General features: G+C 46.3%; 2 protein-coding genes across 2 annotated transcripts in view; one reads left to right on the top strand and one right to left on the bottom strand.

Annotated features, from left to right (window-relative positions):
* ABCB8 (ATP binding cassette subfamily B member 8) overlaps positions 1–13,379 on the top strand; it is a 512,951-nt gene that overhangs the window by 98,467 nt on the left and 401,105 nt on the right. The window lies entirely within an intron of this gene.
* LOC147685027 (uncharacterized) lies at positions 3,319–11,960 on the bottom strand. Its single transcript, XM_086942278.1, has 3 exons — positions 11,874–11,960; positions 4,409–5,090; positions 3,319–4,061 (listed from the first exon to the last, which is right to left on the bottom strand). Exons 1-3 carry the CDS (start codon positions 11,958–11,960, stop codon positions 3,319–3,321), a joined length of 1,512 nt encoding a protein of 503 aa, XP_086798404.1.

The following is a 13,379-nucleotide window of genomic DNA, read 5'->3' as shown; positions in this document are numbered from 1 at the left end:
AACAATGTATAGGTTTGCTAGGTTTACCTAGGTGCCGGCAGAGCTAAGGTTAAAAAACTACACCTAAGCACTTTTCCAAAAAAGGGTCATTTTTCACTGCGAAATTGAGGTGTGTCCACGTTGCGTTTTACGCCGTTTCCTGTTGCGGTCACTAGGCCGAACCACACAAGTGAGGTACCATTTTTCTCGGAAGACGTTGGGGAACGCGGGGTGGGTGGAAATTTGTGGACCCATTCAGATTGCAGAACTTTCCACCACAGAAATGTGGGGAATATTTGTTTGTTTTTTACAATTTTGTAGGTTTGCAAGGGATTCTGGGTAACAGAACCTGGGGGGAACCAGTCAAGTCACTCCATGCTAGATTCCCCTGGGTGTCTAGTTTTCAAAAATGTATAAGTTTGCTAGGTTTCCCTAGGTGCCGGCAGAGCTAGGGTTACAAAACTACAGCTAGGCACTTTGCCAAAAAAGGGTAATTTTTCCCTGTGAAATTGGGGTGTGTCCATGTTGCGTATTGCGCCGTTTCCTGTCGTGGGCACTATGCCTACCCACACAAGTGAGGTACCATTTCTATCGGAAGACTTAGGGTAATTCAGATCTATAAAGCAACTGTTATTACCTATTGACGTTCGATGCATTTCTGCCTTCCAAATGAAAGACATTGTGTAAAAAGAAGTCATTTAAAAAAATGACCGATAATTCGGGAAACACCCATTACATCGGAAGCACTGCATCGCGTTACTATCGCATCGCGACTATTACATCGCAGATGGCTTCACACCGCATGCTACCGCGCCGCATGCTAAGACGCCGCAATGACTTTTACAGCGGCACACATTACATCGCATTAAGGACCAAAAGATATTACATCGGAAATGACACATAATATTTACGATCAAAAATGATTTACGACCCAAACAATAGAAAAGATGATTTACGACCCAAACAATTGAAAATATTTACGAGCACATATTTATCGAAAATGACACATTACATACTGATATACAATTAGGATTTTCACATTTTGGCCATGGATTCGTTATTACCAAATTATCTTTGCCATGATGAAAGGACAAGAGCTGTCTAAACACCAGCAGTCCTACGTCAAACTTCTGTTTTATAGTGCCAGTTACTGGATGAAGTAACATGCATAAATATACAACCCTGGAAAGTGGTGCATGCTACTTTGCGGTCCTTGCAATGTTGGTGCCGGGGACTAATGTTCGAACCTGCTGTCACGTCAACAAAAATTTGCTGCCGGGGACTAATGTTCGAACCTGCTGTCACGTCAAACAATAAAAAAATTTTGCTGCCGGGGACTAATGTTCGAACCTGCTGTCACGTCAACAGTAAAAAAATACATAAACAATGTACATTTTTTAGGGGGGCCAACATTCAAAGAATTACTTACTTTTTATACACTGCGTTTATTTAGAATAACTTACTTTTTATACACTGCGTATATTTGATTTTTATGCCTGCATGGGTGGGGTGGATCGGTTGCTGGGTGCGTGAATGGGTCGCTTGCTGGGTGCGTGAATGGGTGGATGGATGGATGCGTGAGTTCGATGCGTGGGTGGGTGGGTGGATGCATGGGTGGGTGGATGGATACATGGATGAGTGGGTGGGTGGGTGGATGCATGGGTGGGTGGATGGATACATGGATACATGGATGAGTGGGTGGTTGCGTGGATGGATGCATGGATGAGTGTGTGGGTGGATGGATGGATGCGTGCGTGGGTGGATGCGTGGGTTGGATGCGTGCTTGGGTGGGTGGGTGGATGCATGGTTGGGTGGACAGATGCATGGATGAGTGGGTGGGTGGATGCATGGTTGGGTGGGTGGATGTATGGATGAGTGGGTGCGTGGATGGATGGGTGGGTGGATGGATGCATGTATGAGTGTGTGGGTGGATGGATGGATGCGTGGGTGGATGCTTTTTGTTGGATGCGTGCGTGCGTGGGTGGGTGGATGGATGCATGGATGAGTGTGTGGGTGGGTGGATGGATGGATGGATGGGTGGGTGGGTGGATGCGTGGGTGGGTGGATGGATACATGGATGAGTGGGTGGGTCGGTGGGTGGATGGATGCGTGGGTGGGTGGATGCATGGGTTGGATGCGTGCGTGGGTGGGTGGGTGGGTGGATGCATGGTTGGGTGGACGGATGCATGGATGAGTGGGTGGGTGGATGGATGGGTGGGTGTGTGGATGGATGCATGGATGAGTGTGTGGGTGGATGGATGCATGGGTGGATGCATTGGTTGGATGCGTGGGTGGGTGCGTGGGTGGGTGGATGTATGCATGGATGAGTGTGTGTGTGGGTGCATGGATGCGTGGGTGGGTGGATGGATGCATGGATGAGTGTGTCGGTGGATGGATGGATGCGTGGGTGGGTGGATGCGTGGGTGGGTGGATGGATACATGGATGAGTGGGTGGGTGGTTGCGTGGGTGGGTGCGTGGGTGGGTGCATGGGTGGGTCGATGAGTGTGTGGGTGGATGGATGCGTGGGTGGGTGGATGGATGCATGGATGAGTGTGTGTGTGGGTGGATGGATGGATACGTGGGTGGGTGGATGCGTGGGTGGGTGGATGGGTGGATGCGTGGGTGGGTGGATGCGTGGGTGGGTGGATGGATACATGGATGGGTGGGTGGGTGTGTGTTGCGTGGATGGGTGGGTGGATGGATGGATGGTTGAGTGGATGCATGGATGGGTGGATGGATGCATGGATGAGTGGGTGGGTGGGTGGGTGGATGGGTGGGTGGAATGTGAGAAGTTGGCCTTCAGGCTAAAATCAAGAGGGCATGTGAAGACCGCTGTTTTACCATATGCAATCCTGTAATATCAAATGAAAGGACACCACACACCTTATATATTATAAAAATATATGTATTTATTACTAGAATATTCCCCTGTACTCTTTATGAGTATAGAAGCACAAGCGTTTAAACAAAAGAACAGTTTTACATAGGAAAGTTGCACGTTTATGGCATTACATTGGATTGGGATCACAGAAATTTATAGAAGATAATAACAACACACAAGGTTAACGGGGAAACCGTCTAAATTTTTTTCGGGGAAGCCATATATATTTTTATCGCATTACGTTCAATTTATATCACAGAGATAGATACTTTGGATGTAGGACATTACTAACATATTTGGACTTGAATTTACACTGGGGAGAATGATGCACTCATTTAACGTCTTTCATTCTTTTTGGGAGTAAAACAGAAATGTCAACAGAAACCTTTGCATCTAACAATGACAGTATTTGTTATTCGAGGATTTTGGTGTCATAGGCAGCAAGGTACACACATTGTTAGTGAAAGGAATTCAGTATATGTGCCAATGAAGCAAGGTAGTCACTAACCACAGACAAGGGGAAAAGTTTTAGTGCTGCCAATAGTAGAGTCGACATTTCCTTTGTGCGCTGTGAAAGCCGCGGGTTTAAATTACATGCTAAAGATTGTGACATTCGCAGTTCTTGGTAGCTTTGCTCCTTTCGCAAAATCTCTACAAAATGGTAAAAATTAGGGTGCGGTTTCCCAATACTCGTGTTTAAAGAGTTGTGCCAACCCTCTATGGCATTGTTTGTCTTTGCTCCTCCCTCTAAGCAGGTCGAGTAGCAGTTCCACCAGTCCACAAGAAAACGTGGTTTCCTCCGGCGACCTGACCTGCTTAGATGGCCAATCCATGTGTCTTCAAAATAATTTAAAATTGGTGCCAATTTGTCTTCGTTTGCTATAAAGTACTCAGACTCAGTAATCGATGTGTAGTACTCGTCTACACTGTGAGGAGGAACAAAGCAAAGGGCAGTTAGTTTTTTAAGCTCAAACTGGAGTTTGCTGTCAGACGCATAATCCTCAATGAGGGATGTTTTTTGGATTTTACGCCAAAACGCCTGAGAAAAGTGGAAAAAACATCCTTGAATTTGGGTATCCGGGTACAATTTACTTATAGTATTGAGCATTGGTAATTCAAAGTCCATGATGACTTTTCTCGGACTTTTGTTTGGCATTTTTGATTTTAAGACTGACAAAAATTCAGTATATGTTGAGGATTTAATTGCAAGTTTATATAGCGCTAGGATCGACTCCCGGAGGAGTATCTCCGCGCTTCGACCGCTGCGAAACCCTTCCTGGCTTCCCTGAGAGATGGTCCCTTAATGGGTATCTCCAGGGTGAGACCAGGCATCCCCGGCGGTCTGGTGGGGCCGTTAGTGCAGATGAGGCAAGCTTATGCCCAGAGTTGCCGAGTGTGATCGCTGATCAGAGTGGGCACCGAGGCGAGAGAATTATCGAGTCCGCTGACCCTGGTCCAGAAACCTGCCGCGTCGGGAATCGAACCCTGGTCCCGGGCCGTCCTCTGCTCTCGGGTCTGCCGCCTCTAACCAGTGAGCCACACTGATTGTTTGTCTGGCAGCAAACTGTACACTAATGGAACTACTGTGCTGTTAACATAGCCGTGAATAGTGTATATTTGGGTGAAAGGGGTGGGCGTACTTTTAAAGGTACCATCCATCATCCAAACATCACTGTTCTCCAACCTACTTAGATTACGGGGGGTACTAAATATTAAAACACGCTTTAGAGCATTTTCATTGTCATATAATATAAAGGGTTCATTCGCAACTGTCAGAGAAAGTTCACGAGGGATTGTTATGTCAGAAAATGTTCGTGGTGTAATGCGCTTAGGATTAGTAGCCTGTTTCTTACGTTGAATTATTCGACGCAAGTTTGGAATAGCGGGCATGCTACTAGCAACATGTTCAGGAATGGTTTGGGATACCTCCCTTAAAATAGCAGCGCACGGGTCATTGGAGTTGCCTGCAATCTCTTTCATTTCATTTATTGATTCTCTCACTTCAATTGCAGTTGCAGAGGCAGAGTGGTTATGGTCGGTGGTTCTTAAAACAGAGTCACCCTCAGTAACCGCTCTGCCTCTGCATTGCTTGGGGTAATATTGGACACACTTCCAATGACCCCGTGGCTCCGAATTTCTCTCCTTACAGTATATATAACCAGTGTGCTTTAGTAGACGGTTTCCTCTGCTGGAAGTGATGTATTTGGCCATGTTCGGATCCGACATTTCCTGTTAAATGAAAAAAAAGGGGAATCTTTGACAATACACAAACAGGAGCTTTAATTGAGGTTGAAAGTCGTAAAAGGTGTACACTGTGAATAGGGTCAAAATGAATAAAAAGAGAATCATTTACAAGACAGAAACAGGATCTGTCATTTCAGTTGGAAGGTGTAAAAGGTGTACACTGTGAATATGCTCTGTACACTGGACTCATCGCTTTGTGCACTATCTTGTTTGCATTGTCACAATATATGTTGCTCCTTTGGGCACGTTCTAATTGTAAAATCCAATTAATAACTGCCAATCCTTTGACCTGCTGCTGTAAGGAAGGGTCACCACTACAAGGCTATGGAATGAGAATGTATATCTGAGGGTACACAGACAAAATATCGAGTTTTAAATTTCGATATACAATTATTTCGAAGTTTAAATATCGATGGGACATAATATAGAAGGTAAGTAATATCGACAGTCTTAATATCGATATTAGTATGATATTAGTAATTACGAAAATTTAAATATCGATGTCAATAATATCGAAATAAATAATTTCGATGTTACTAATATCGATTTTTAAATAAATTTTGTGTATATTATATTGTATTTATTATGTTTTATTATTTATTTTTAATGTAATTTAATTAAATATTGTCTTTTAGTACTGTAGCGGGTTGTGGGTTTATAGGGGAATAGGGTGGGAAGTAATTTAATTATGTTAAATTAATTATTAATTAATAGGAATTATTAATTTGAGAATTATTTGTAAATAATTTTAATTAATTGATTAATTGATAAATATGTTCTGTAGCGGGTTATGGGTTTATAGGGGAATAGGGTTGGAAGTAATGTAATAATGTTTAAATAATTATTAATTAGTAGGAATCATACATTAATTAAAAATAATTGGTAATTATATTTAATTATGTTGGTAATTATTTTTAATTAATTGGTAAATATGTTCTGTAGCGGGTTATGGGTTTATAGTGGAATAGGGTGGGAAGTAATTTCATTATGTAGAATTAATTATTAATTAGTAGGAAGCATACATTTATTTTTATTAATTGGTAAGTAAATTTAATTAATTGGTAATTAATTTTAAATAATTGATTAATTGATAGATGTAATTTATAAGTATGTAATTTAAACCCCTACGCTATCCAACACTTTCCCTACTGTTGCACTCTCTGGAGTGGGAATAGTAATTTTTACCCCTATGCTATCCAACACTTTCCCTACTATTGCACTCTCTGGAGTTGGAATAGTAATTGTTACCCCTACGCTATCCAACACTTTCCCTACTATTGCACTCTCTGGAGTTGGAATAGCAATTTTTAACCCTACGCTATCCAACACTTTCCCTACTGTTGCACTCTCTGGAGTGGGAATAGTAATTGTTACTGCTACGCTATCCAACACTTTCCCTACTGTCGCACTCTCTGCAGTGGGAATAGTAATTTTTACTCATACGCTATCTAAAATGTATTTAGCTTTTTTATTAGTATTATGTTGTTATTAATTGTTATTTAAGTGAATATTTTATGTAAATAAATGTATTAGTAATTTATTAAATTTGTATTTGTTTTTAAGTTATGACAATAATTAATTTAGAGTTATTAATGAAAACTATATTATGTATTATATATTTATTAATAATTTGTATTACATTATGTATTTTTTAAAAATATTATAGTACATTTTTAAATATGTTTATTACATTTATAAGTATTATTTTGTTAATATTACATTTTTATTCTATTTAAAAAAAAGATATTTTACAAAAAACGATATTTTTGTCATTCTATATTTTATTTTCCATATATTTGTACTTACCTTGTTAGGGATAGGTTTCCTATATTTTTGACTTCGATATTTTTGTTCCGATATTTTTGTATATCGATATTTTTGTTTTCCATATTTTCTCAGACATTCATATCTGAGAGCAGGAGACTTGTACCACTGAATAATACACTACTGTATGCATTCCTGTCCACGCTAATAGACCCCAAGCAGGCTCTCTCCCTCTTCAAATCGCCTCAGCTTCAAGAGGCGTTAGTACACAAATATTTAACTTATAGAAATTGCTTGGGTGTCCCAGAGGAATGCCCTGTAGCCAATCCGCCTGGAAAAGGCTTGGGGGGATTTTTGCAAGCCCCTAATTAATATCTGGCAGAAGCATCGCTACATCCATTGCCTAGGCAAGACCTAAAAACAATGATTGGCATTGCGTCAATACCCCTACACATTTTTGTAAACACTAGAAAATGCAGACGGACATGAGCATCTACTAAATTAGCCTACCAAAAACATTGCTTCACTCACACATTATGAATGTTCGCTCTTTTACCTTTTTGGACACTGTGCTCTGTAACTTTGCGCTGACACCCACAAAAATGTAGCTTGCCTTACAACTCGGTGACCTTTGAGACTTTATAACAGAAAGAAAAAAATAGAGATTGCGGTTGAATTATTAGTTGTGTTTAACTGCAAAAAATAAATCAACAAGGGACAACAGTGAAATGGTTCAATCCACCCACCCAACCACGCATCCATCCACCCATCCACGCATACATCCACCCACCCATCCACGCACGCATCCACCCAACCACGCATCCATCCACCCATCCACGCATACATCCACCCACCCATCCACGCACGCATCCAACCCACGCACCCACCCACCCACCCACCCACCCACCCATCCACCCACCCACCCACCCATCCACCCACCCACGCATCCATCCATCCACCCACCCCAGGCAATGGCCTTGTGACTTTGACTGAGCTATTTAGCACTAAATACATTGTAAAACGCATGTGGAGATTTGATTGTGTTCATATTTCGTTTACTGTATATACTGTACTGTATTAAAAGGCTTGTCTGTCAGTAAGTGACCAATGGGTCACCCAAAAAACTTTGGAATGGAGTCCAGAGGGGTTAGAGTTTTACAATAAAATTGCATAAGTCAATAAAACTAATATCTTTTTGTAGTCGAGTTATCGCAGCTTTTGAAATAAATCAAATTCTGCAGCAGCGCGAAGAAAGCTATTGGCGTGCGCTGCCAAGCTTGCTGTTAGGCACGGAGTGCAATGACTGGCACAGATGCGCAGGCAAAGGGCATTTTTAGCAGATGCTGTTCATGTATAAGTGTAGAGGGGAGTCGCGTTCAATGTACTAGGAGAAAGAAGGTGAGATTGTGTGAGTTACTAATTAGCAGGCTTCCAGTGCTTTTGGCACAGCTGTTTTCGCAGAGGATGGCAAGCACGGTGTTTTCTACATGTACTTGGCCTCGGAGTGCAGGAAGAAACACTTGCCACAAACACAGGCCGCGCTGCTTTCCGTGCCAATGTAAGGATGGCACGAAAACATATTTTACATGAACACAAAAATTATGTATACAGCGCCACCTCAATTATAGTTCGGAATGTTACCGCCCAAACTACAGACATTTCTTTGAACTTCCCTGCGTTTTTGTTCTGATATCTTTCCTGTTAATAAGTTCACGATTCCCCCCAGCACGAACCGATCTTGCCACCTTATACGGTTTTTTCATTTTCACATTCTCACATTCACACATCCCTTCTGCCCTGCCCTGCCCTTCTAAAACCTCTGCTGCAGTTACTTCATGTGAGAGGAATATTACTCAAAAACACATTCGAGCGCATCGTATCCTGAATGTCTTTCATGACTCACACCCAAAAAAAATAGGACCCAGGTTCGTGTCTTAACACACAATATGTGTTGCAATTGCGTTGTTAGTAAATAGTAAAGGCCAATTCAGGTGCTCAATACAAGGATCCTGGCTAGGGGGGCCGACTGCCATAGATGCAAATGCGGGACGGTGAGTGTAAAGAATCCGGACAAAGGTTACACATCATGACAAAAAGTAATTAGATTTGGGGAAAAAGGTACGTCATATAGACACATCAGAGCGCAAAGAGCTGGTTTCACGCTCAACAATATTTTCTTCGCACTTACTTGCAATGGCTGAGGACGGGCCGCTGGGACGCTGCACTCACGTCTGGCTAGCTGGATGAACAACTGCAAAATGGATGGAGGCATGGGGGGCGAGTCCTTTTGTACCACCCCAATATGTGTTCACAACATGTAAGGCGAAGCACTTTAAAAAGCCTGCAATTTCTTAAGATATTATTACAAATGTAATTAACACAACCCCCAAAAAAATGCAACATGTGCAAACATACTATAGAAAGCGAAGATTTGGCGTTGAGGTGAGGGGGGGGATGGGGGCCAGGGCTTAGAGGCGGGTTCTTGCAGCTGATTCCAAAGACCGCGTTGTTTTGCCATGCGACATGATGGACTGCGGGGTAAAGTACGGCCCATTAGAAATCAACAGGATCGCGTTGCAATAGAATGCGAGGTGAAAACACATGATGTAATGGACTCGGCGATCAAATAGATGCGGGGGAAAAGCGCGCGATGTAAATGTGCGCGATGGAACGTCATACATCCGATAATTCTCATGCTAGTATGAGTATCCCCAATTTCGGAAATGTGCAAATATCTACTGTTTCTAAACTCTATATTGTGTTCCCATTTCAGAAATAGATAGGTGTCTTTCATACCGATTTTTCTATGTATCCATTTTCCCACAATAGTTATTATATACCCAGTACATAATAAAAAGCCATTGCAAATTGCTGCTCAGTTTTTGACTCTGGGTTCTTCGGGTTCTGGGGGAACCTACAAGTCCTATATATCCTCATAACCAGTAATGTCCATTGGATGTAACTGTATATTGCTTTCAAAGAGCTATCATAATTAGAAGAAGTTACAGGTGAAAACGTTGACACAAAAGGCTGTTTTTTTCAACTAATTTTCAACTTTTCCTATATTTACCTGTTAGTTTCTATAAAGAAACCTTGATGGATCTACACAAATGACCCCTTGCTGAATTCAGAATTTTGTCTACATTTCCAAAATATATAGCTTTCCAGGATCCATTATTGCTTTCACACCCATTTCTACCATTAACTGGAAGGAGGTTGAAAGCACAAAAAATAGCAAAAATAGGCTATGTCCCAGAAAAATACCAAAACTGTGTAAAAAATGTTGGTTTTCTGACAAAAGTCTGTCATTTCCTAAAAGCTGGGAAAATGGTGATTTCAGCCCCACAAACCCTTTTTTGATACCATTTGCAGGGAAAAACCCAGACACTTTCATTTGCAGCCCTTTTTTCTTATAAAAACAAAATTTTGCTGTATTTTAGCTAATTTCTGGGAACCTTTAGAATCCCCATGATTTTGGAAGAAAAGGACGCAAATTTGGCGTGGATACCTTATGTGGTCAAAAAGTTACAGGGGCCTAAGCGCACACTACCACAAATAGCCAAAAAAAGGCTTAGCACAGGGGAAGGGGGGACAGGCCTAGCAGTGAAGGGGTTAAACTGTCAGAAAAAACAAACAACAGTCCTGGCTCTCAACTGAGAGCAATAATAGCAGATCCAACTCTCAACTGAGAGCACGTCCCAACAGTCCTGGGTATGACAGCCATCCTCCCGCGACGAGGACAACCATAACATAGATCATCGTAGGCTTAATTCTGTTTGGAATCAGTTCCTGAAACAGAAACCACTTTGAGAATAGGGAACCCAAAAGGTTTGATATCTCAGGGTGGGAAAGTAACATTGCATAGTTCAACATCTTGCAACATGACAGTTGACATCTTACCTGTCCCAATGGGTGGGGTAATCCTCGCCTCCGTGTCCTTAATAGAATCTAAAATTCTATTGGCGCAATAGCTGGAAAAGTTTGTATTCTATGGCAGGACCGGAGGCTCAGATTATGCTGGTTCAAAGCTGACCAACAACAACAGAAGAAACATGCGTAATAGATTTATAATAAGACACTTTAAACATTTAGTCCAGATGGGCGTGGCCAAGATGGCGGTGTGAGCGGACGTGCCTTTCTGAGCTCCCGCCGCCGGTCACTGAACTTAGCACCACCATAGCACTTGCCCGGCCGAGAGTGACCCCAGGGGGCCCTTGACACCAGCGCCTCAGCAGCGGCGACCTACTGGCCCGGTTCTGCGACCGGAGGCAGCCTGACCCTTGCGACGTTCGGCCGCAGAGACAGCGGCGGTTGGGGCCTAGCGCGCTCCGCGAGTCCGGAGCGCGACTGAGAGCGAGGCCGAGGAGGGCGGAGCCACAGAGCCGCCAAAGATCGCCTGAGGCGGGTACCAGCAGAGGCGGCGGGTCCGGCCCGCGCGGAGACGTGCGAGGCTTCCCACGGTCCCACGGGGAAGCTTCTGCGGACCGGCCGCCCCCGTCGGGGATCTGAGCGAACACTGCCCGAGCTGCCGCCGGCTCCCGCCACCGGACCTGGCGGAGCAGCGCGAGCCCCTGGGACCCGCAGCACAGCACAGCGGAGAAGAGGTACGGGGGGGTGAGACAGTGACACCGGGCCCCCCCCCCCCCCCCTCGCACAACGCCTGCGTCCCGGCGCGCCTGGCCGGGAAGGAATTGGCGCAGGAGGCGCGATCCCCAACGGCAGCCCGCCATCTTAGGCGTCCAGGTACTGAGGCCGCGGTGGAGCGCGACGTAGGCCTGGCCCGAGCCCTGTGGCCGCTGACATCGTGCGCGGCACTAGGGGCCGGCCACCTTCCTGCCCACCCTCTCGCGCTGCTGCCCTGCGCGTCAGCACTCGCATCTACACGGGAGCCGCCCGGGGGCTGCGTCTGGGGGGCACATCGAGAGAGGAGCCTGCTAGCGGCACACAGCGCCTGCCTGCACAAGGGGAGCCTGACAAACAGCCCGGCCCTGTCCTCTCACTCACGCTGTAGGCCTGGGCGGCGAATCTAGCACCTGCCCGGATACTGGCCAGAGGACGCTCCTGAACACCACGGCGAGAGGAAGACCCCATCCCCCGGCGTAGCTCCTGCCTGCGTGGAGTACCCCTGGCGGAGCCCTCACACCTGGGCCCCCACTGCGAGAGCCACATCGCGTCGCCAACACCCGGCTGGACACATAACCAACGCTCAAGGCGCGCCACCTCCCCGCTACCCACGTGCCGGACGCCAGGAGACACAGCAGCATCTGCGGCCCGGGCTAGCGGTGCTGGTAGCGGCTTACTGCGGGACAAGGGACGCCGTGGGGGCCATGTCCAACGCTAGGACAAGGAAGGACCGCTCCATCGCTGAGCTCTTCACCCCCGGCGCTGTGGGAAAGAAGACAGATGTCGCAACTACCAGCCACCGCGCGGGCGCCGAGAAGAAGAGCCAGACCTCGCCAGCCCAGGGACAGACAGACCCGGAGGGCCCAGTCACGCGCTCCTTCCTAGAGTCGCTCTTCAAGGGGCTGCGCGAAGATATCCAGGAGCTGAAGAAAGAACTCCAGGACGAGATAAAGGAGGTGCGCCGGGACACCGACGCCATTGGTGAGAGGGTAGCGGAGCTGGAGACGAAGAGCGATGCACGGGATATAGAAATTGAGACACTGCGACAGGAACTGGTGCGCATACACGACCAGCAGGTAGACCTCCAGACGCACGCCGAGGATTTGGAGAACCGCTCCAGGCGGCATAACATCAGGATCCGGGGGGTGAAGCACTCCCTGGACACGGAAGATCTCTTTCAATTTACTCAGGGCCTGTTCAATCATATCCTAGGCCGGCCGACAGACTCTCCCTTGGGCCTGGACAGAGTGCACAGGACGGGCCCACCTAGAGCGGCAACGGCCCACCCAGCCGACATCCTCGTGTGCGTGCAGGACTTTCGGACCAAAGAGGAGATCCTCAACAAGGCGCGCCAGATGGCGCCGGTGTCCTACGGTGCGCACTCCCCTGCTCTTTATCAAGATCTCGCAGCGCTGACCCTGGAGAAGAGGCGCATCTTCCGACCTGTCACAGCAGAGCTGCGGAAACGCCACATCTCCTACAGCTGGGGACACCCCTTTAGACTTGTGTTCAGGATGGGCAATAATCTTCACCAGATCCGCTCCCTCAGGGAGGCGTGCAACCTCCTGAACATCGAGGAACCGACTGAGGCGGAGAACCCGGTGGCGGGGGGCACCCCCAGTGAGGAAGCACCGGGCCGATGGCGGCAGCAGCGGCGGCGACACAGACCGCGGCGTCCTGCCACCAAAGAGATAGCAGAAGGCCAACGAGCAGCAGTGGAGACCGTCGCGCAAGGCCTGGTGAATCAAGAAAACGACTGACCCCTGGCCGGGGACCCACAGACCTGCGGGGTTACGGCTCGGCCGGGACTGCTCGCACCGGCGGCGGGGGCGAAGCCTCGCTAGCCCGCATTCTTTCTTCGCCATCCCTTCGATGGCCGACCTGGAC

Source organism: Lissotriton vulgaris, chromosome 10, assembly GCF_964263255.1.
Source record: "Lissotriton vulgaris chromosome 10, aLisVul1.2, whole genome shotgun sequence".
NCBI classification, from domain to species: domain Eukaryota; kingdom Metazoa; phylum Chordata; class Amphibia; order Caudata; family Salamandridae; genus Lissotriton; species Lissotriton vulgaris.
Note: the sequence above shows the minus strand (reverse complement) of the source record. Positions and strands in the feature narration are given on the sequence as shown.